This window comes from Gymnoscopelus braueri, assembly GCF_963280865.1.
Source record: "Gymnoscopelus braueri genome assembly, chromosome: 18".
NCBI lineage: Eukaryota > Metazoa > Chordata > Actinopteri > Myctophiformes > Myctophidae > Gymnoscopelus > Gymnoscopelus braueri.
This window is the reverse complement of record NC_137618.1, coordinates 7,040,232-7,065,108: the sequence shown is the minus strand read 5'-3', so window position 1 is coordinate 7,065,108 and position 24,877 is coordinate 7,040,232. Positions and strand designations below refer to the sequence as shown.

General features: G+C 41.8%; 1 protein-coding gene across 2 annotated transcripts in view; it reads left to right on the top strand.

Moving 5' to 3' along the window:
- ranbp2 (RAN binding protein 2) overlaps window positions 1-24,877 on the top strand; it is a 48,137-nt gene that overhangs the window by 3,941 nt on the left and 19,319 nt on the right. Inside the window, exons 2-17 of one of the 2 annotated variants that reach the window (XM_080412699.1) lie at window positions 287-354; window positions 1,159-1,270; window positions 5,403-5,555; window positions 8,270-8,500; window positions 9,427-9,906; window positions 11,487-11,646; window positions 12,363-12,544; window positions 13,768-13,955; window positions 15,648-15,771; window positions 18,824-18,985; window positions 19,271-19,408; window positions 20,855-20,986; window positions 21,383-21,604; window positions 23,138-23,221; window positions 24,453-24,594; window positions 24,757-24,854. In XM_080412699.1, the coding sequence (XP_080268825.1) occupies window positions 287-354; window positions 1,159-1,270; window positions 5,403-5,555; window positions 8,270-8,500; window positions 9,427-9,906; window positions 11,487-11,646; window positions 12,363-12,544; window positions 13,768-13,955; window positions 15,648-15,771; window positions 18,824-18,985; window positions 19,271-19,408; window positions 20,855-20,986; window positions 21,383-21,604; window positions 23,138-23,221; window positions 24,453-24,594; window positions 24,757-24,854 (2,676 nt within the window). Of the gene's footprint in view, window positions 1-286; window positions 355-1,158; window positions 1,271-5,402; window positions 5,556-8,269; window positions 8,501-9,426; window positions 9,907-11,486; window positions 11,647-12,362; window positions 12,545-13,767; window positions 13,956-15,647; window positions 15,772-18,820; window positions 18,986-19,270; window positions 19,409-20,854; window positions 20,987-21,382; window positions 21,605-23,137; window positions 23,222-24,452; window positions 24,595-24,756; window positions 24,855-24,877 lie in introns of both variants that reach the window. The other variant, XM_080412698.1, reaches the window with a different exon arrangement.

The following is a 24,877-nucleotide window of genomic DNA, read 5'->3' as shown; positions in this document are numbered from 1 at the left end:
CGCCGGAGGACAGGTTAATACTGTTAATAATCTCCTTTCTATGCCGGTGGTATAATAATAATTATAATATAAGAATACACTTTATTTGTATAGCATCAAAAACATGATCAATTGGTATGAACAATTGAACTCATTTCATTTATTTTTTAAAAGTTATTAAAAAAAAACGGTTTCTTAATTATTTGATTAACCTACTTGAGCAAAGTCAGTTAAAGTCCTCCCATATTCTGTACTGTAGACACTCCTGTCATTATCCTGTGTGATCAATGATACTATTTCTCCACAGAAACCAATTAAAGGATTCTTATTTGCTAAACTGTACTTTGAAGCAAAGGAGTATGACCTGGCAAAAAGGTAAGCTCAAACACATCAGTGTCATTGTTGATACTCATGATGCAATAAGTTTAAATCTTTTCTTCCCAAACAGAAGACCTTTTAATAGGCTCTACAGCTTGTCTAGTCATATACAGCCTGCCTTGTCAGTTGTCATATGACTAGACAAGCCAGTTCAGGTGATCTGGTAACACTTAAACCAAGAACAAATCTTCTACTATCTATAGAGCTGTAATAGGATGGAACTCATTGCATAAGTGCATGATTAATACAAACACAAAATTCACCGTTAAGAAAAGGCTGATAGAACACCTTATGCAAACAAGCCTGTACTAATCCCCAGATGTACAACGTTTAATGTGTTATAAGTGTTTTAGTTTTAATTGTACTACATTATTGCACTTTTTATTTTCTATTTTAATTTAGATTATAATGATTGTAAAGTTGATGTAATGAATGTTTCTGTTAAAATGTTTGTCTGTGTCGGGACCCCAGGAAGACTAGCTTTTGTCATGGCAAAAGCTAATGGGGATCCTAATAAACAATAAACAGACATATTGGAAAGAAATTGGGCCTCTTCCTTACGTCCTTCACAGGTCTTACCAATTATACTAATTAAGGCTCTGTTCCATTTAGTGTAGCGCAGTGGTTCTCAAACCTTTAAATTTCAAGGAGCCCCATAACTCTGAGAGTGTACAAATGGTACGACCTGTGAAGGAAGTAAGGAAGAGGCCCAATTTAGTTCCGATATTGCCGCTGTGCATAGAGCCCATTGATCAAAGCTCATGGTGGTAATAATGCTCTGTGTCGTCGTGCTCTTTACAGACATGTATCGGAATACCTTAAGGTCCAGGAGAGGGATCCCAAAGCACACAAGTTCCTGGGCCAGCTATTTGAGAAGGAAGGAGAACTCAACAAGGCTGTTGGCTGTTACAAGGTATGAATTAGAGACTAGGTTCTTAATCCCTCCTGACCATTAACCTCTCTGGCTGTGGATTCAGCCCGTACTGTCTGCAGTTTGTTTTTGACTGCCTACCCGCCGCCCACTCGCCCGCTTCTACCTGCATCCAATTTTAACCCTTTAAGGCCCGGGAAGGGAACGCATGTGTGTCATTTTAAGATTTCTTTGGCTATTCAAAAATAGCAGATATACAAGCTCATAGCGCGGCACCGAGTGCCGCGCTATGAGCTTGTAGATCTGCTATTTTTAGAAAAATCTAGAAATTTTTGGCAAATCTTTTATATACATTTTTAACTAAAGTCTTTGCTTCTGGGGATACCTGGAACAAAATATTTTTAGATGAGAGGGAGTCCGTGGACAAATGCATATTATTTTGGGGGTCCTTGACATGAAAAAAGTTTGAAAATCATTGATAATATAGCAACATAAGTAAAAAATAAAAATAAAAATAAAAGATTTTAGGATTTAGAAGACATCCCCAGACATAAAATCCCCAGAAGCAAAGATTTGAGTTAAAAACTGTCGCTTTAAAAAAGTATATATACATTCAAACTAAAGATTTGCACACATTTTCACGATTTAAAAAAAAAATAGCAGATCTACAAGCTACGAGCTTGTAGATCTGCTATTTTTATATAGCCAAAGAAATCTTGAAATGACACAGATGCGTTCCCGGTCTTAAAGGGTTAAGTACTGCCTGCTGGGTCTGCAACTCAATTATTTTCTTAGCAAATTTTCTTACCCCTTTTTCACACCAATTTAGTCGTCATGCCAATTAATTCCTCCCCACAAACACTTCTGTCTGTTATCACTGCTGTCGTATCCTACTGACTCACCTACCAGTGAGGAGCCCCCACCGGGAGGACATAGAGCATTTTTTTTTTTTTTTGGATCACGTACAGTGTCAAATGTCACCCTCCTCCCCGCCCGGCTTCTCTCGCCCCGAACACGGGCCAATTGTGTTTTGTGTAGACGACGCGCGACAAAGCCGGACGCACCACGGTGGATTCAAACCCACAACTTCCACATGGTGGGCAGCCACTTAACCACTGCGCCACCCCGAGCGCCTAGTAAGCGCTATTTGTTTGTTTGTTGCACAACGGTGTTGTTTAGTGATGTGTCGTTCATGATTGATTCGTTCAAAAGAACTAGTTCATTTGCCGTGAACGAGCTCGTTCACTTTCTGACACTGCAACGTTCACGCGCGACGTTAAAAAAAACGCTCCCGCGATGGTGTTTTACACACATTATAAAAACACACATTAACCACTTCAGCCCTATTTTATACCTAGGCTATTTGAAAATAGCAGATCTACAAGCTCACAACGCGTCGCATCGCGACGCGTTGTGAGCTTGTAGATCGGCTATTTTCAAATATGTTAGTACTTTTACTTTTGGTACTTTAAGTGTATATTTTGATGCCAATACTTTGGTACTTTTACTTGAGTACATTTTGAACACTAGAAAATAGTGCTACTGAACGAGAACGTGAACGAATCATTTGAACGAATCATTGCCGTGAACAAAATCGTTCGTTCACTGAAATGAATGTTTTTTTCCCACCACTAGTGTTGTTGTGAAAATAGCTGATTACGCGTTGTGAGCTTGTAGATCAGCCAATTTCATAACTTTTCTAAAGTCAAAAGGGTCTATAATGACATCATGCCCAACGTAGGGATCGACTACTGGAGGTGGGGTGTTAGACTTTCAGCACCATGGATTGGACAGAGACACAGTTTGCTGATCAATAGCTATTAATAGATGCTTAACTGTCTGTAATAGAAACTGTCAACAGTAATAGTAACTGTCAACAGTTGTCAGTTGACAGTTTCACGCAGACAGCCCATACTGCCAAGTCAGAAACATACTCCATTTCTCTTGAGACACCTCAGTAGAATGATACAGTGTGCACATCGAAAACCAAGACCTCTGAAATGTCCCGCGTCTCTGATGCATATTATTAAGAAAGGACACATAAACACGCACAATGTGTTACCTCAAAACAATCGAATGTAGAATCACCTTTTTTGTTCGACTCCCCACATCTGTAAGATCTGAACTGATAAACAAGTTGTTATTCGCTATGCGTGTGCTTTGACTAACTATCCTCTCCACTTCAAAACTATGTTTATCAGTCTTGCACCCAGATGCTCTGTAATTTGTGCTGTGTGTGAGATGGAGAGAGAGAGCTAGAAAGAGAGAGGGGCTTGATGCGAGTGTGTGTGTGTGTGTGCTACCATTTTCGGTGGTCACCTTATCACCGTGGTGGTGATAGAGAGAGCTCTCTCTATCATAGAGAGCGCTCTTTCTATCACCGTGGTGGTGATAGGGTGATCACCTCATTTGGTAGCATGCAGGGGCCTTAATCATACTCAGGGGTTGACACTAAGGTCTCAGAGGCACTTGCCTGTCGAGCAAGTACAGGTCATGTTCGACTTGCCCAAAGGTCATGCCCACTCGCCCGAAAAGTAAATCCTTACTCTTGTAGAACAAATTAATGTTAAATCCAATCGATAACTGCAAAGTGGCGACAGTCACTTTGAAAAACAGAATGAGTGCATGCTACAAGTTGTAAAAAGGTAGCATTGTCCTTCATGAATAGCCAATTATATTTAATGAAGATCGAATGCACTTACCTGTCGGGCAACTTGAAAGCAAACTCCAATTGCCCGAACGTTTTATTTACTTGCCACGGGCAGTCGGGCAACCGTTAGTGTCAACCCCTGCTACTGTAACCACCATGATTTGTAAAATCCAAAACCTTTTTAAGTTCATAATCCAATACATTTTCTATTAATTGACTAATCAATTATTCAGTTAACTCTTTGACTGCCAGAGTATTTTCATAAAGTACTCCCCCATTGCCAGCAATTTTCGTGTTTTTTTTATTTTTATATTTTGAAAATTTTCATGAAAATAATTGATCAGACTGTTTTTTAAAGACGCCGCACAAATCCGCCACTAGAGAGCAGCACATGATAGCTTGATCAGCTCCTGGTGTCTCTCTCACCCTTCTTGAGCGATTAGACAGGGAAAACCATGAAAACGGATGTGACGTCCTCCCAGATTGTTTTGATCGTCAAAATTACGTTGTGATACACGACGGCGATGACTGATCGTCACCCAGACCATAGATTATAGAAGAGAAACTGTCCATTTGTCCGTCATACCGTGTGAAAAACCGTTTGTTTACCTATTTTGGACGAAATGACCGGGGGAAAATAATCAAAAACCGGAAACGGAACCCAGGACATGAAACCGGATGCAGATATGGGTGAAGTAAGTGGAACTCGAGAATAACATTGAATTTTAAGCAGCATAGCGCGATCAGAGATTAAACAATGAACGCAAATCCAACGCGTCAAACGCGTCAATGGCGTGGGTGGATTAAGTAGTTATTGACGCGTTTTCGAGTCAATGGCGTTTATAGAGTTAATTGTTACCATTTCTGTTTTTTTACAATCTACGCTATACTGCTTTGAGTGCTTTGGGTTAATGTTTCAATCATTTATTGTCCTTTTAATAGTTAGGAAGGTGTCAAATCTTTTAATGCTTGGTGCTATTATGTTACTGTATTTTATGTTCCAGATGTCTTCAATACCCGCCAATTTAGGTGGGAGTGTGTGTGTGTGTGTGTGGTGGCTCGGACTGGAACTAGGGTTAGGATTTTAACGATCAAAAAGCCATCGGATAATTTTGGCCTTCATTATAATTTGTACTAATTCAGTCATAAATACAGTATTGCATAGATATTATTGTAGTGGTTCTCAAAGTGAGATCTAAGGACCCTCTGGGTTATTTACTTGGGGGGGGTGGGGGAGTCAGAATGGACACATTTGTACACTCAGAGTTATGGTGGTCCTTGAAATTGAAGACTTTGGGAACCACCGGTATTGTAATTGTATTGCAGACGTGAAGTCCTCATACCAGCTCTGACAGTGATGATGAAACGGTTCCGGTTCCTCAATGTTGGATCCGGTTCCTCCGGTTCCGTATCCCTACCCCTAAACTGAATGGGATTTCTGGAAGTTCTTAACCTACTGTCTGTCTGTCTGTCTGTCTGTCTGTCTGTCTGTCTGTCTGTCTGTCTGTCTCCCTGTGTGTCCAGCGGTCGGTGGACTTGAACCCGGCCCAGAAGGACCTGGTTCTGAAGGTGGCAGAGTTGCTGTGCAGTAATGAGCAATGTGACAGCAGGGCAGAGTACTGGGTGGAGAAGGCCGGCAAGCTTCTGCCCGGCAACCCGGCCGTCTTCAACCTGAAGGTCAGTCTGTTCTCTACTGACTGTCACCACCCCAAACGCAGATTATACTTTGTGTTGACCGGGGCTCACGTGCTGTTAGGTCTAGGAAAACACACTACACTTCCCCTTACACGCACACACACGCACACGCACACACACATACACACACACACCCACCTGCTACTTTTACATGTGCATATGTTTCAAGAGACAGCTGTATGTTTCAAGGGACAGCCGTCTGGCTCTCCAACTGGCTCCATGCCTCCCACTGTCTCTTGTTAGGCGTCTCAAACAGTACATTCCTCTAACAATTACTTTATTGACTATTGATTAATCATGTGCAAACAAATGCATGTATGAATGCACGTCTCCGCTGTCGGGCAGAAACCAGCTAGCAAAATATGAACTTTTCAGGAAATGTCCTCGTTCTAATCAATGATGACGGGCAAAATAATAAATAATCTTTGTTGGATTTGGGTGGTTTGAATGAGAGCTTGAGGATCCAATGGAGTTAGGAGGTTTAGTCAGAGACGCTTTGTAATACTTTTCATTGGTTCAATATTTGTAAAACCCACACACAGACGTAAAGGGTGTTCAATATAGACCACCGAAGTCCTGACGTCATTCGTTCATCCCCAGGTTTGCGGAAGTAATTTCTCTATGGAGAATAACATTGGGTCATCTTAGAATCGTCTCATATAAGAATTGTGGTCCAAAAATAAACAAACTGTCCCGGCGATATTGTCAGGGAGGAGGTTCTGTATCGTTTATGATAGTCAGTCACTTATATTTGATACAGTCTGTTTCTGGCAAAAATGTAACTAATTCGGCGGAAGTAACATTAGCGTTTTCTCACCGTCAGTTGATGCTTCATATCCATAAGAGTCAAACCGCCGGGGTCATTTGTTTATTTTTGGAACACAGTTCTTATTTGACGCGATATTAAATACGTCTATGGGATTCAGAACGGGGGTGGAAAACCGCGAACCAGGTAGACAAACAAAGGATGTGTAAATGACGTCAGTGGTCTATTGTCAGGGAAGATTGTCAGAATAATGTAAAATCTTGGAATAAATTCCTTACCAAGAAATGTCTTCACCAATGTGTTTGTAAACGTGTCTAGTAACACATCTCACAAAGACTGAAGTGCAGTTTCTCTAGGGGAATTTTTGACAGCTGCTGAAAGTTGGGGTACCCACCATAACCTTATGCGGGGAAAACAATCTAAATTTAATTCTGTTTTAAGTAGCATGTGAGGGGTCAAACTAGGGTGTTTTTATGATTCTGAATCCATTGCAAGCATTTGTTCTGCACCAAAACCACTCCTTGTAGTCAGGGGATATTAGCAGAAAGGTTTCCAATCTTGGAATAAATTCCTTACCAAAAAAAATCTTCACCAATGTGTTTGTAAAGGTGTCTAGTAACACATCTCACAAAGACTGAAATTCAGTTTCCCTAGGAGAATTTTTGACAGCTGCTGAAAGTTGGGGTACCCACCATTTCCCTGCATTTCCATGCAGGGCAAACTAGGGTGTTTTTATGATTTTGAATCCATTGCAAGCATTTGTTTTGCACCAAAACCACTCCTTGGGCTAAAAACGGCCCAATCTCAATGGGCTTTTTACACAAAAAGTATACCTGGAAAAGGTTGGCTATGGCCGTTTTTAGCCCAAGGAGTGGTTTTGGTACAAAACAAATGCTTGCAATGGATTCAGAATCATAAAAACACCCTAGTTTGACCCCTCACATACTACTTAAAAACAAAATTAAATTTAGATTGTTTTCCCCGCATAAGGTTATGGTGGGTACCCCAACTTTCAGCAGCTGTCAAAAATTCCCCTAGGGAAACTGCTGATTGCATTGCAATGTGTTACTAGACACCTTTACAAACACATTGGTGAAGACATTTCTTGGTAAGGAATTTATTCCAAGATATTTTTGATATCCCCTGACTAAATGGCAATGATAAAAAAAATAAAAACAAAAACGTGGAAAAATATAGATGGCTGGTTTCTGCCCGACAGCGACGATATGCATGTACAAATGGACCCATTTGTATGCTCGGTTACATAAACACACATTATTCCAGTGCAGATTGTGGTCCCAGAGAATAAACTAAAGTATCAAATGGGACTAGTCCGTGGCCCGATGCATATCAAACTGGGGAGCAGTGGTGTAAAGTAACTAAGTACATTTACTTAAGTACTGTACTTAAGTACAATTTTGAGGTATTTGTACTTTACTTGAGTATTTCCAATTTCCAATACTTTTACTTCTACTCCACTACATCTCAGAGGCAAATATTGTACTTTTACTCCACTACAATTATTTGAAAACTTTAGTTACTAGTTACTTTTCAGAAATAAATTATGATATTATGAAACATACATTAACCACTTTAAACCTATTTTAAACCTAGGGCTATTTGAAAATAGCAGATCTACAAGCTCACAACGCTTCGCATCGCGACGCGTTGTGAGCTTGTAGATCGGCTATTTTCAAATATTTAGTACTTTTACTTTTGGTACTTTAAGTACATTTTGATGCCAATACTTTTGTACTTTTACTCAAGTAAATTTAGAATTCTGGACTTTTACTTGTAACAAAGTATTCCTATAAATGCAGTATTGATGCTTTTACTTAAGTAAAACATTTGAGTACTTTTTCCACCAATGCTGGGGAGTCTTTGAAATGAAAAAGGTTGAAAACTCTCTGTCCCTTCTTCTGCGTTTCAGGAGAAGCTGTTGAGCCGCCAGGGCCAGCAGGGCTGGAACTGTCTGTTTGACCTGCTGCAGGCCGAGCTGGCGGCCCGGCCGTCAGACACCCACGTCAACGTCAAGCTGGTGCAGCTGTACTGCCAGGACGGCCGCCTGGACGAGGCCGTCAAGCACTGTCTGGCCGTGGAGAAGAGAGGCCTCCTGCGTCACAGCCTGGACTGGTGCACCGTGGTGCAGGCCACCCTGCAGGTCAGGTTCTTCTGGGCTGTAACAATGATGTCCCTAATGCAGTGGTTTCCCCAAACAATGGGTTTAGGACCCATTTTGTTTGTGTCGCGAGTAAAAATCCCCCTTTTAACCCCATAAGACCTGAGGCGATTCTTAAAAATGTTTTCTAAATCCTAACAGTTTTTTTTAAAGAAATATAAAAAAAATGTTTTCAAGATTTTTCAAAAATAGCAGATCTACAAGCTCATAGCGCGGCACTCGGTGCCGCGCTATGAGCTTGTATATCTGCTATTTTTGAATAGCCAAATAAATCTAAAGTATAATGTCTTTTTTTTTTTAAGCCAAGTGCCGAACTACGAGCTTGTAGATCTGCTATTTTTGAAAAAATCATGAAAATATGTGCAAATCTTTGAACACATATATTCTTTTAAAGCGAACATTTTGAACTCTCATCTTTGCTTCTGGGGGTCTCTGGAACAAAATATTTTGAGATGGGGGTTGACGGCCAAATACATATAATTTGGGGGGTCCTTGACATGAAAAAGTTTGAGCACTACTAATATAGAAACATACGTTTTTCAGAATACTGTTTAGAAGACATTTGTAGAATCGGCTTCAGGTCTTAATGGGTTATTCCAATGGTAGAGTGAACTTGAACACAGCTTCTGAACGATTCTTTAGCCAATCGTCACAAGCCACACAATCTAGTGTCCGAATCCCAAGATTCGGACACTAAGATGTCTTTTTTTCCCCCGAAAAACTAATCAGGAGAAAATCTACTTTTGCTATCGGTCTTTCTCTGTTCCAGCAACACACTCTCCCGCGATCTAGCACCAGTAAACATGGGAACGTTCACGCGATCCGCCCGTCAGGAGACCCATGTGTGTACCATTCCCAAAATAATTGAAAACCTTTGCTGACTTTCTGTTGCTGTGTTGTTTTCACAGGAGTACTTGGCCCAACCCAGTGTGGCCAACAATGACAAGATGTCCCGCCGTCACCAGAGGGAGCTGCTATTGGCTCACTGCAACCTACTGAGACTCACACTGTCTGGGAGAGGACTGCAGGCCAGCCTGGACGCCCTCAGAAGTTTCGACCAGGCCATGCAGGCCCTGAGCAGCACGGCGGGCGGCCAGTCGGACGAGCTGTCCGAGGTGTTTGTGGAGATGAAGGGCCATCTGTACCTGCACACGGCCACCTTGCTGCTGAAGATGGCCCAGGAGAGGGAACAGCAGTGGAGGGCCGTGGTAGACCTGGCCGCTCTGTGCTACCTGCTGGCCTACCAGGCACCCAGACCCAAGCCCAAAGTCAGCAAAGGGGATCAGACGGCTTACCAGCTTGTGGAGCTCCTGGCCAGCGACAGACAGAGCCAGGCGGGCCACATGTTGTTCAACCTCACCACGGACATACACACCCTGGTCAAAGAGGTCAGTGTACACACACACACACACACACACACACACACACACACACACACACACACACACACACACACACACACACACACACACACACACAGAGCTGTCTGGTAGAACAACTGTCAACAAACTTGTCCCATGTGTGGATGTTTGATGTTGGCATTAGAGCTGCAACTATTTGTTATTTTATTAGAGATTATTCAATTGATTGCGTTTTCAATTAATCAAATAATAAGCGTGTTTTGCAAAAAAAAAGTAATTGATTGTTTTTGGATAACTGACTAATTGGCTAGCCATTTTTAATACTTCATCATACAAAGTGTTAGTGTACGCATGAAACTAGCGTACGTGTCTTAATATAGAATAACATACAGGTGCTGCAACAGTTCTTCAGGCTAATTGAAGAACTGTTGCAGCAGAGCTGTTGCAATTGAAGCTTCATTAAATCCATTATGAAAAATCATCTATTAGAATGTTTTTCCACTACGTAGCTTAATTAATTGAAAATCGTGCTTCTCGATTCTTCGATTTATGCGAAAAAAAAAATCATACTCGATATAGCCCTATATGAAACCTTAGTATCAACTTAACGTCCATGAATACGAGAGCACTTACGTAAGTCTTATCACTCAACAAAGTACATTCTATTCTCATGTACTACTGAAATGTTATCTGTGTGACCTAAAAATATAATTGGGAGCACCTGTGCGACTGCCAATAATTGCTGTGGTGGTGACCAAAGCGGCACACAGAGTGAACCAAAAGGAGCGCTCCCTGCCATCCAACTTGCATTCCCCTCAGAGGCTGAGCTCCCACTGCCATTGGTCTCTTGGTGCTAATAGCGTTAGCGTGTAGAATGTTTACTCATTGACACAACAGAGCAGAGCGTTGCTTAGCGCTGCTGCTTTCTGACACGCAGTGTGCGATGTCACTGCGTGTCAGAAAGTACTTTGTTTATTGCATAACGTTCAGGACATTGCATAACGTCCCAGTGGTGGTCTACCAGTGTTTTTAAGGCTACTGTCACCATTTTATGTTACTTGTAAACCACACTGTTATGTTGTTTTTATTAATAAAACAAATGACCACTTAACGTGTTGAGTCAAGTGGTCAGGTGGGTGGTCCGCGTGCATTTTCAGAGCATGTTTGTTTACTTGTTTTCCTATTTATCGTTTAAAGGGATACTTCACTTTCAAATAAAATAAACATTAAAAAAATATATTAAAAAAAAATGAAAGAAGTTATGGCAAAATAAAGGCCCCCTCACGCATTAGAGTGTCCTACTAATGTGTGAGGGGGCCTTTATTTTGCCATAACTTCTTTCATTTTTTTTTAATAATTTCTTTTAATGTTTATTTTATTTGAAAGTGAAGTATCCCTTTAAACTTATTTTTCAAAGTTGCAAAGAAGAACTACTGTGTCAGTTTTTTTTTCATTTAAATTATTTTTACATTTTTATTATCAATACAAGCTTAGTGTTTTGCCAATTAGTTGGGGGCCCATTTGCAACATCCTCACGGCTCACTAGTGGTGGTGAGGCCTGGTGTAGTATAATTCCACCAGTAAAAAGTGTGTGTGTGTGTGTTCAGGTGGTGGAGGCGTTTGGGAACCGCAGCGGGCAGGGCTCTCTCTTTGAGCTTCTGTTTGGACCCCAGGCGCCGACGGGAACCTCCTTCATCGCCAACGACGACATCCGCTCCCTCAACAGCCAGTCCCCAGAGCCCCCCCAACTGGCCAAGTGGGACAGCGGTACGAGTCCCTCAGGGCTTTATACTAGTGTCTTTTCTGTTTTCTCTCTATATCAAATCTCTTGGCAGCCACTCGCAACCCCAGAATACAGATGCTGGGGTTTAAGTGGTTAACCCATTAAGACCGGGGACAGCATCTGTGTCATTTTAGATTTGAACCACTTTAACCATTATTTTGTACTTTGGCTATTTTTAGAAAAATCGTGGAAAATGTGGGCAAATCTTTGAATATATATATATATATATATGTTGGTAGGCTCCCTGAAACAACTTAGTTTGAGATGGGGGGTCCACAGCCAAATACATATAATTTTGGGGGTCCTTGACATCACTGATGTTATAGCAACATAAGTGTTTCAGAAAACTGTTAGGATTTACAAGAAATGTGTAAGCTCATAGCGCGGCACTCGAGAGCTTGTAGATCTGCTATTTTAGAATAGCCAAAGAAATCTAAAAATGACTTTTTCCCGGTCTAAATTCCCTATGTTGGGCATGTAATTATAGATGATTTTGTTTTTCTAAAATAGTTGATCTTTGTGAGCTATTTTTTTTTAAACATTTTGGGCATTGATTGATTGATTGAACTCTTTATTAGTCAGAAATGCAATCAGTGTGTGGTACAGTCAGAAGGCTAAAAGGATGACACTTAAAAAAGTCCTGGGGACTTTGTTTCCATTGTGGTCCTAAACATGCAGTTGACGTTCTCTACTACTGTAGGTTGCATTGTGCTCCACGGAGGGGACCTGCAGCATCTGAGCTGGCTGGCTCTACAGTGGGCCATTCAGGACCAGAGAGCGTCCCTACGAGACTGGCTGAAGCAGCTGTTCCCCAGGCTCTCGCTGGAGACGTCCAAGCTGGACACCAACGCGCCAGAGTCCATCTGTCTGCTGGACCTGGAGGTATGTATGCCCTTGAACAATGTTGGGACACGGCTGTGAATTCAGTTGACCTTTCGTGTGGTTCCAAAGAGTCACGAGTGCAGCAGAGCAAGACGACACCAGGCTGTATCACCTCAAGTTCTGAAGTTTAGTAAACACATATAGGGCTGTCACAATTACACATTTAAGTTGACGATTAAATGTCACTCAAATAATTGCAATTAACGATTTTAATTGTGTTTGGCATTGAACATTGGAACATATGAAGGCTTCGTAATAAAAAAATGCACTGGTCAGATATGACAAATAACTGAAATATACCAAGAAATTATTGACATATTTAATCATTTTATCATGTAAAAATAGCAGAAATAGCTGATCTACAAGCTAAAATAATTGCGATTATCTCAAATAATTGCGACTAGACAGGCCTAAACACATACAGACAATACATGACTCTATTATAGTACTGCCTGGTCACATGACCTGACCAGGAGATATGAGTCATAAAAGATGGAACGGGAAGTAAGAAGAGGAACGGGAAGTAAGATGTGAATGAGTACACACACAAACACACGTCATGATGTTTACAATGTAGTTTAGTTGTACTTCAACAACAGCGTCTGTCTGATAAAGCAGTGACCACTAGGGCTGTCAAGATAACACATTGAAGTTGACGATTAATTGTCACTCAAATAATTGCAATTAACAATTTAATTGTGTGTTTGGCCATTGAACATTGGAACGTATGAAGAACAAAAAAATCTGTTTGCCATTTTATGCTTGGTAATCAAATTGCACCAGGCAGACATGACAAATCACTTAAATATATAAAAGTAAATGATTGACATTTGGTCATTTTATACGAGTAAAAATAGCAGATCTACAAGCTTATGACGCGTCACTCGTTTTTATATTTGAAAATGTGTGAAAAAATTTCAACAAGCAAAATATTATGACGATTATGCAAAAAAATATTACGATTATCTCAAATAATTGCGATTAGACGATAATGTAATAATTGTGACAGGCCTTAGTGTCTCTGATAAAGCAGTGACCACTGTGTCGAGTATATGGATATGCTTATGTAGATGAGAGAGAATTGGTACAAACAGATACAGGTTTAGCACGTCAAGCCTAAAATCATAACAGACAAAATGATACATTCAGATGTGTTGTTGTTGATGAATTTTCCACTTTTTGGCCTGCATGTAGAATGAGTCATGTGTTGTCCTGTGGTGCAGGTGTTTGTGTGTGGCGTGGTGTTCTGCAGTCAGAGCCAGCTCTACGAGAAGGCTCGCATCAACAGCGGAGGCCCTCAGCAGCTCTACGAACCTCGCTGCATGCCCCTCCCCCTGCTCCGCCTCCTCTCCACCGACAGACAGAGGGAGTGGTGGGAGGCCGTCTACAGCCTCATCCACAAACAGGCTCTGTGAGTCCATCTTAAAATAGCAAAATATATATATTTAAGTGTTGCTTTTAACCCATTAAGACCTGGAACTGTCATTTTTAGATTTGAGCTAAAAAGCATTATTTTACACTTTTGGCTATTCAAAAATAGCAGATATACAAGCTCATAGCGCGGCACCGAGTGCCGCGCTACGAGCTTGTAGATCTGCTATTTTTGAAAAATCGTGAAAATTCGTGAAAATCTTTGAAAATATATATTTTTAAAGCGAACATTTTTAACTAAAATCTTTGCTTCTGGGGGGTCCCTGGAACAAAATATTTTGATGGGGGTCCGCGGCCAAATACATATCATTTTGGGGGTCCTTGACATGAAAAAGATTGAGCACCACTGACATAGAAACATACGTTTTTCAGAAAACTGTTGGGATTTAGGAGACATGTAGAATCGGCTTCAGGTCTCAATGGGTTAAAATAGCAAAAACTATATATTTAAGTGTCGCTTTTAACCCATTTAGACTAGTGGTGTCAAAGATAATCGATTCATAGATTAATCGCGATGTGGACATGGACGATTATGAATCGATTGACAAATGTTTTTTTATTTGTATTTCTTATTATTTTGTTATCATATTGCTAATTGCACGGAGCAGCAGCCAGGTGTATATGTTGTTCAGTATATCTGACTGCTTGTATTGACTGATGAAAAAGTTGCCATGTTGTGCAGTAATATAGAAAAGTGTGATGCATCATCGAATCGTTACCTGGTGAATCGTAATTAATTGAATCGTGAGGGCAGTGCCAATGCACACCTCTAATTTAGACCTGGAAAGCCTATGTGGTGTTATACCCTTCAATCCAGGAAATCATTTTAGATGTTGCTATGTATATAGCAACATGAATTCTTCAAAATAATTGAATACAAAATTCAAGGTTTTCACAAAACTTAGGTTAGGCTTTTTTTTTTATCTGCCTCTTGTCTAAACTCTAAACGGGTTAACAAGCTCAAATGATGTGCCAATTAACTATTATTAAAGGTAGGGTAAGTGAAATGTTTTGGTTAAAACAAACAGTTTTTTGTTAAAAGGTAGTTCAGCAACAGGTGTATCTGTGTCTCTCCAGCTCTTTAGTAAACAGAAAATAAATCTTTAGCTAATCAACTTAAATGTTTTAGTGTTCCAATCTAGTCTGCTCATTTCTTTGTGTCATTGCTTCCAATATCACTTGTTTATCCTGTATGAGTTCTCTCTCCTGATTGGATGAAATTGGTAACGCGAACTGAAAATGCATTTTCTGTTTATTTAAGAGCTGGGGAGAGCCCTGTTACTGAACTAACACTCTATAGCAATGATTACTATCAGAATATAGAGCTGTTCATCGTTTATTTACCCTACCTTAAGTTCACAACGGTGATTTGCAGGCCTGTCACAGCGATTTGCACAGTGCTGACCAGCAGACTGTGGGCCCACTTCCCAGTGCACTGGGCACTCGGAAAAACACACAATTCAATTCATATGGACAAGCCTTGTCAGAAAATGGGGATGTAGAGCTTATACAAGCCTTTTATTTATTTAACCTGCAAGTATTGCATTTATTTGGGTCCCTCCCTGACCATCTTGACATACTGTGTATACCCAACTGGGCCGTGAGGTACAAACGGTAGAGAACCCCTGTTTTAAAGTGCATTCTGTGTGCTTGTGTGGTGTGGTTCCTTCAGACCCGGCATGTCCGCCAAGCTACGGATGATCGTACAGCATGGACTGAGCACCCTAAGAGCCGGAGAGAAGCATGGCCTGCAGCCATCGCTGGCCATCCACTGGGCACAGCATCTCAGCCACACGGTACAGACACACACACACATACTGTACAATTTGAATTACTATACCTATAACATTTTTGGACAGTGATTTTATGAACGCCATTTTTAACACATCGGGTGCCAAACACGGTCTGAACCGTGTTTGCGCAGAGTAGCGGTCCGGTGCCGAACACGGTCCAGACCGTGAAATATGTCTTTTTGTTTTTTTCGTTTTTCTCCACACGGGCGGGGCTAGAGCAGCTCTGGGAGTACCCATTGTGATCTTGAGAAGGATAGGCCAGATAGATCACCGGAAAAACAAAAACATGGCTCCCATCCACTTCCTGTCTATTTCCTTCTTTAAAACACCTATATCTCCGAATCTGTTTCCGGTGGGGAAAACCGGTCATGCGCGATGCGCGATCCCCCCCCATTGTAACTCGCGAGTGAAATGTTATCGTTCCAGGCTGTAGCCAGGGTCATCGCGCAACATGAATGGATGTTTTTTTTTACATGGATTTGCTCCTCGTGGAGTCTAGAGCTTTAAACAGCAAAGCGCAGTCAATGGGGAGAATGCTGGCACCCAACGTAAGTTGTTATGAAAAAATGCTGGCACCCAATGTGTTAACTGTAAGCCTAAGGCTAAAATTGCAGATCTACAAGCTCACAACGTGTTGCACTGCGACACGTTGTGAGCTCATTTTTCGGTTCACGACACTGGCACGCAACCAAGTATAAATCATGTTTAACTTTATTTCCAACCCCTAAATCTAACTTCTAAATGTCTAATCCTAATCTTAAACCCAACCTGAATCTTTTTTTCCAATTGTAAACCTCCCCAAATCTTTTTCAACCATAAACAGACATTGTGAGGACAGTTTTCCTGGTCTTCACAATGCAAAAATGGTTATTTCTCAAATTCTACTATTCTTGTGGCGACATTTGGTCCAAATTAGTATTGCATCGTGGTTAGAATATCAGTATAGTGCTTTCTCACCGTTCTCAAAGGGAGACGGAATGGAAGATATATATATATATATATATAGGCCTATTTAGCAAAAAATAAGGACCACAAGATAAGAAATGAGCAAAGTAAATACAGAATATGGAGATAAGATTTAAAATGTATAATATTACAACCCCAATCTAGACACAAATTAAAACAAACAGAATAACGTAAATAGAATAATAATAATCAACAATTACAGCCTTTTTTAAAGTAATGACTGTAAAAGTGTCATGAATGAAGGACTCTTCTAAAGTGCTGTCCCATTCATTTTATAGCATTTGGAGCCGTTCCTGCCTCTCACCCTCAAGCACTTAACCAGCTGACATCACTTAGTGAGTCAGTGAGGGCGCAGGGCGTTTCGGGCTTAGGGCTGACATTGGAATTGGGCCATAAGCTTGACCAGCCAGTGTGTCTGAAATGCCCTTCCACCTGCCCCTCTCTGTCACACTCTTCAACAAACTGCTAAATATGATAGGGGGCTAAAGGTGTCTTAAATAATGTCCAAGATAAATATAACTAAAATATCCGTGCAGTCAGTGGTCTTGTTTGCCCAGTGGAATGATAAGCAAGCAGCTCGAATGTTAACCCATTGATACCTGGAACGCTTCTGTGTCACTTTAGATGCCTTTGGCTATTCAAAAATAGCAGATATACAAGCTCATAGCGCGGCACCGAGTGCCGCGCTACGTATATCTGCTATTTTTGAAAAATCGTGAAAATTATTTTAAAAATATTTTTTTCCGATTTTTTTTTTTAGGATTTTGAAAATGTTTAGAAGCGGCCTCAGGTCTTAATGGGTTAAAGTGTGACTCCCATGGACTGTCCATGTTTGTCTTCTATCTTCTGAATTTACAATGTGCGTAAAGGTCGTAACACACGGCAAGCGGTTCACGCGGGCGTTACCGCTTGGATCAGCGGTGATCGCACCGCGAGCATCGTTGTTCTGTCCTCCTGCGCGGTGCGGTGAAAACACAAGCTCACCACAATCCAGCTCTTGCCGCCCGCGTGCACAAACGAGCACGCGGGCGAATGTTTCACGGGACCGCGCCCACTCGCCTCACCGCCCCTCAACTTCTCCGCGCGTCCCAAATAATCGCCCGCCTCTCATTGAAAATGAATTACAGAGGCGCGTTGGCCGCTTGCCGTGTGAAAGGACCTTAACACCCACAACTTTTTGTTGAGGGACACTGTAGGGAAGACAGACGGTAGGAAAGCTGAGAGACAGACTGTAGGAAAGCTGAGAGGGAGACGGTGTAGGAGAGACAGACTGTAGGAAAGCTGAGAGGGAGACGGTGTAGGAGAGACAAACAGTAGGAAAGCTGAGAGGGAGACTGTTTAGAGGAGACAAACAGTAGGAAAGCTGAGAGGGAGACAGTGTAGGAGAGACAGACAGTAGGAAAGCTGAGAGGGAGACAGACAGTAGGAAAGCTGAGAGGGAGACGGTTTAGAGGAGACAAACAGTAGGAAAGCTGAGAGGGAGACAGTGTAGGAGAGACAGACAGTAGGAAAGCTGAGAGGGAGACAAACAGTAGGAAAGCTGAGAGGGAGATGGTGTAGGACAGACAGTAGGAAAGCTGAGAGGGAGACAGTGTAGGAGAGACAGACAGTAGGAAAGCTGAGAGGGAGACAAACAGTAGGAAAGCTGAGAGGGAGATGGTGTAGGACAGACAGTAGGAAAGCTAAGAGGGAGACAGTGTAGGAGAGACAGTAAGAATGCTTAGAGGGAAAGGAGGCATTGTAGGAGAGACATACAGTAGGAAAGCTGAGAGGGAGACGGTTTAGAGGAGACAAACCGTAGGAAAAATGAGTAGTAGACAGTGTGAGACAAACCGTAGGAAAGCTGAGAGGGAGACAGTGTGAGATAAACAGTAGGAAAGCTGAGAGGGAGACAGTGTAGAAGAGACAGACGGTAGGAAAACTAAGTAGTAGACAGTGTAGGGAGACAGACAGTAGGAAAGCTGAGAAGGAGAGACAGAAGAAAGGTATTGATGTCACTGGGTATCGTAACGTGCGTTTGCTGGAGTGTGTGGCATCATCATGTATAATTAATAAATGATTGACCTGATCACTGTGTTGCTTGAAGCAGGGTGTGGCCGTCAACTCGTACTACGAGCAGAAGGAGTACGTGAGTCGCAGCGACCACTACTGGAAGGTTGCCCTCCCTCTCCTGGACAAGATCAAACACAGACGCAGCATCCCTGAGCCACTGGACCCGCTGTTCATCCACTTCCCCTCCAAAGACATCCAGGTCAGTAAGAACTGTTTGGAAAATTATGTTTGCGGGAAGTGTTGTCAGATTTAGCAAGAGAAACGAGCGGTCATGTCTACAAAACAACAAACGCAATAGTCAACATGTATGGATAAAGTGGTTAAAATGATTGTGATGCTGTATTAACACATTTTGCTGGGGACCCCCCGGAACCCCCCTCAAGGACCCCTGGGGGTCCCCGGACCCCACTTTGAGAACAACTGCTTTAAAGTACTGTGTGTGTGTGTGTGTGTGTGTGTGTGTGTGTGTGTCATTCATTCTTAGATCTCAGCCGTGAAGGGTTATGAAGAGGATGCCATGATCTCATCCGGCACCCTCCTGGACATCGAGGGCAAGACGGAGGAAGCCATCGCTGTCCTGGAACCCATCAATAACTTGTCATCCGCATGGCTTCTGGCACAGGTAGGTTTTGCTGGAAGCCCCCTCAAACCCCAGGGGGTCCCTGGACCCCACTTAGAGAAAAAAGTGCTCTATTCCTTTGAATTTGTAAGTGGCGACAGACAGTCATGGTTTCCATCTCTGCAATGTCTGGCAAAAGCATACAGTAGCAATTTTAGTCGACTAAATCCACAGTGTACAGTTGATGTAATTGACTATAAGGGAACGGGTTGTTTAATGTATTGTTTTAAATGATTCTCAAAGCGTTCTTTTTAGTACATATTTGATTGAATTTGAGGACAGTGAAACTTAACACTTAGTAAATCAATCTAACTAAGATAAGCAACTCATTCACTTCTCTAAGGTGGTTTCTTTAGCTTGCGTTGTATGTATTTTAAGTTTGGCGTTAACACACCAGCTTACCTGATAACATATATTTAGTTTGTGCTTACCTTTGAATGAATTTCAGAATGAATTGTCTTAGTTCTACTCGATCTCTTCTCCACTAGCCCCCCCCTAATATTTTAGCCTATTTGTTATTTGTTGACAAACGGTCAATATATTTAGTCATATCTTTAGTCATCATAGCTTAGTTTTTATTTAGTTTCCATTTGGTTTTTGTCAGTTAAAAAAGGTTAGTTCACTGAACATTTTCTGTCATAAAATGAACACTGGTGGATTTTGTGGTTAGATCTTACAAGGCTTATCTATATTATGTGACTATATGCTGTAACTATGTTTACAGCTGTCCTTCTCCGCCAGGTCTCTCTTGTAAAAGAGGTTTTATTGTCGTTATCTGGTCAAATAAAGGCTAAAGAAAAGGCCTGTAATGATGCACCCAACGTAGGGTAGAACCCCCTTCCTGTACTTCAGCAAACTGACAAGATGGATAAAACGCATGTAAATCAATCTAATGACCCATTCCACACACACAGCACTGTAATCATAAATATATAGTTTTAAAAATGTTTCCAACTCATGTGGATGGCAGAGTCCACGCCACAATTATAATATTTTAAGGGCACTTCATGTATCATACCTCTGACCTGTGGCAGCTAAAGCTACCGTGCTGTAAAGAAACTAAGACTACCGTAATTCATACGTTTTTTAGAAGCTTCCCTCCATTCAGGGGGCCCGAGTTTTAGCTGCTGTTCCACCGTTCTCCCTCATGACAACTTAACTTGCATGTTTCTCAAGCCAGTTGAGAACAAAGTGGGGGCTCGCAACTCACTTTTTCAATGCTCCAAGGTTTATTAACAAACCGCAGATAGATCTCAAGCCAGTTGACTCAACAGCGGCCTGTTCAATTACGTAAAAAGAACTGTTCTGGAAACGGTTTCCAAATGTGATGGAAAACGACTCTGGTTCGTCGGTGTTGGATCCGGTTCCTCTGGATCCCAACCCTAATCCGTTTCCCAATATTATGTGAATGTAGCATAACGACTGGCGGTGCTGATCTGTTGTTTGCAGATCTACCAGCGGCTGTCGGAGGAAGCAGGCAACGGTGTGGAGGAGACCCAGGACAGATGCATCATGTTCCTGAAGAAGTTCAGGAACCAACTGTCCAAGATCTACAGCGCTAACGTGGATGACATAGAAAAGGTGCCTTTTCCTTTTGCCCTTTAGTTTTGTGAAACAGCAATACATTTGCACGATATGACAAAGGAATTGCTGTCCAGCTGTTCAACAGAACTCTGTAAAACGTCACACTGATGCGTCTGTTTCCAGTCGTATGGTTTATTTTTAGTGTTGTTTTTTTTTAAGATGTTTGAATGTGTGGATTAAATTTGTCGTCGCCACAACCGATTTCAGTCATTTTGATTAATTTTAAAGAGTATTAGAAGGTGTTAAACTAGCAATAGTTCAATAACATGTTCTAATGCTTAAATTATGAATCCCAAAGCATCTTCCATAAAATCCTAATGGAATGCTAATTTAGGAAACTCGGCACCAGTGAGTAAGACTACTTTAAGCTCTTATTTGTATTCCGTTAACCAGCTGCCTGTGTCGATGGAAGAGGTGATGGACCTTCTGAACGAGGTCAACCAACAGCTGGGGGAGAGTGACGAAGGTCTGGATGAGGAAGAGGAGGTAGAAACGGGACAACCGGCTCACTCCAGCCCGGTAGAGCTCAGCCAATCGGCGGCCACCATCTCCCACATCAAGTTCCCCACTCCTTCGCCCAACAAGAGCGCCATCTCTCCCTCCAAAAGACCCCTGGTACGCAACATTCACTGCTCCATTTCAATTACAAGAGAACGTTATTCAACTGGTCATTATTTTGTTTTCAAATCCCAGATGGTTTGCTTGCTGTGAGCTGGTTTTTAGCCCTATTCTGGGCAAACATTCTGCAAAGAATAGCATATCAATGAGCTCACAATGCTTGTAGATTTAAGGGGGGGGGGGGGGTTTGACCAAGCACAGACCCCTGGCTGACCACTGTTAACTGAGCTGTTCTTTGTGATGACACTGTGTGGTTTCGTACATTTGAACTAGGCTGACTGTAAGCAGGGTTGCAAAATAACATTGTTAGGATATTATACAACCCTGAAGAAGACATATTTTGTCGAAAGGTTGATATCTTAATGAATGAAAAAAAGTTATTTCATCGTGGCTATGAGCTGTGCGACCTCCTTTCTTTGAAAAAGAAATAACTGAGGTTTGGTGTATACTTTTTGCTTAACGCATTTACTATATGTGCTGTTGCAGATGTTCTCCGTGTCCTTCTTTTCTATAAAAAATTTTTTATCCCACGATTTTGTAACCCTTATTTTTCACCCGGTGCCAAAGTGATCCTGGGCACTACACTCCCCTCACCAGGAGGCCAGGGCCGAGCTCATGCCTCCTTAAATGCATGAGAACCAACTGACCACCTTGTCACCTGACAGGGGGGAGTTTCCCTGGTTGGACGTAGCGTGTGGAAGGAACACGTTATTCCAACCAGTTCCCTTCCCCTCCATCAGGCGCCCCGGCTGTCATGGGGGAGGCGTTATAGTGACCAGGATTACTACATGTTTTTTGTGAGGGTATTAACTACCCTGAGAGACACGGGGAGAACATGCAAACTCCACACAGAGTGGTTCTCCGTGTCCTTCGTTAGTACATTGTTGGCAAGATCAATGTCACAGGTTTCACTTTCTGACAGACAATGTTCCCAAAGACTGAACTAGACTTGCCTAGTCTTGTGTAGATAAATATTTGTTATTTTGGTTGATGCCATTGACTTCTCAATTAAAGTAATCATTTTCATTTTACTTTACAATACAAACACTAAAGTGATAACCACAAAGCTCAGTGGCTTTGTGGTTGGAGTGTCCGCCCTGAGATTTGGAGGTCTTGTGTTCGACTCCCCTATCAAAATGGGACTCAATGCCTCCCTGCTTGGCACTCGGCATCAAGGGTTGTATTGGGGATAAATCCCTGCGACATACTAGCGTTCTGTCCAGGGGATGTACTGGTACATCATGTACTGGTACATCATGTGACATACTAGCGTTCTGTCCACTAAAGTGTTTGTATTGCAAAATGAGGTCCATGTGTATTTAATTTTTTCCACGGTTCTGTCCTTTCTGTTTTTATCAAGGGTGCCAGTAACTTTGGAGCTTATTGTATATCCGCCATAATATTTCGAACACTTGCTTGAGGAGTCATTCTATGAAATCGTGGCAGAATTATTTTGCAATCATTCCTTAATTTCCTGCTACAGGAGTGTTATTGCATCTGATATTAAGTTCCGTTTGGTTCTCCTTTCAGATCTCTCCCAAGACGCCACCTCATTGGGTAGAGGACCAGAAGAGTCTCCTCCAGACGCTTATTCAGCAAGTAGAAGCACTTAAGGTCAGCAGCACCGAAGTTAAAACAAACCTTTTATCGGGCTATTCCTGGAGTAAGATTACACAGCTGTAATTTGACTCCAGTTATACATTCAATGCCAAATGTACCCATCACACGCCAGTTTGGGATGGCTCGGTGTAGAAGACGCGGTTAAGAAAATATCAATGGGATTGGTATTTAAGATACTCAGAAGGACAGGGCCCACATACCTGTCTTAACTACGTCTCCAAAGTGAGTGACACCCCTAGTCACAACACCAGAGGGATCACCCATGATCCGGTATCCCCCAAATTTTGAACAAACATGGAAAAATTCTCATTCTACTTCTCTGCCTCCAAAATGTGGAATGACCTGTCATCCATTATGGGATGTGAATCCCTGGTTTGACTAATAAAGTATTCAATCAATCAATCAATATCAAACCATGTATCAGAGTGAATGGAGGCTTTTACATTTTAGATTTGTATGAAACTCATCCACAGTGAATTACGACAAGTGCAAAAGTAAAATGCTGCGGTTAATGCTATTGTCTTGGCAAAACAGATATTCCTATAATAATCATCAACATTTATATGTGAAAATATATTTTTGTAAGATATTTTCCTGAATATGCACACCAGGGTTGAAAGTGGTTAATTATATCCAGGCAACAATCAAGGCAGCTCACAAAACAAAAAGGTGGTTAATATTTGGGGTCCGAGGATTACATTCCTCTATTAAAAAAAACAAAAATGGACAGCTAGTTGGATGCAGCAGGTCCATGTTTCACACTTAGGTGTTTGTATTGCAGAATGTGGACCATGTTTCACACTAAAGTGTGTAATGAGGTCCATGTTTCACACTAAAGTGTGTAATGAGGTCCATGTTTAACACTAAGGTGTTTGTATTGAAGAATAAGGTCCATGTCTCACTAAAGTGTTTGTGTTGCAGAATAAGGTCCATGTCTCACTAAGGTGTTTGTGTTGCAGAATAAGGTCCATGTCTCACTAAGGTGTTTGTGTTGCAGAATAAGGTCCATGTCTCACTAAGGTGTTTGTGTTGCAGAATAAGGTCCATGTCTCACTAAGGTGTTTGTGTTGCAGAATAAGGTCCATGTCTCACTAAGGTGTTTGTGTTGCAGAATAAGGTCCATGTCTCACTAAAGTGTTTGTGTTGCAGAATAAGGTCCATGTCTCACTAAGGTGTTTGTGTTGCAGAATAAGGTCCATGTCTCACTAAGGTGTTTGTGTTGCAGAACGAGGTCCATGACCTGAGGCACAATGCCAGCGGGAACAGTGGCTCTCCACACCACAGGATGTATGGAGAGAGCTATGGAGCCGAGGGCCTACAGGAACCATACACTCCAGCACAGTCCTACCACGGAGCCCCCCTAACAGGTCAGAACTGCCGTAATGCCCAGTAGTTGGGGAAAGAAAATCCCCCCCCCCCAAAAAAAATGGCTCTGAAGAGCCACCCTTTAAAACCCTTTTATCAATATAAATTGATAATTGAAGAATGTATACCTTTTTTATAATGATTATCTAATGCTTTTCTTTCAGTTGCCACCACGGGTCCATCTGGATACTACAACCAGTCTCCTGCTTATAATAATTCCCAATATCTCCTTCGTCCAGCGGCGAATGTAACCCCTACAAAGGTAATTATCACCTGCAATTGATG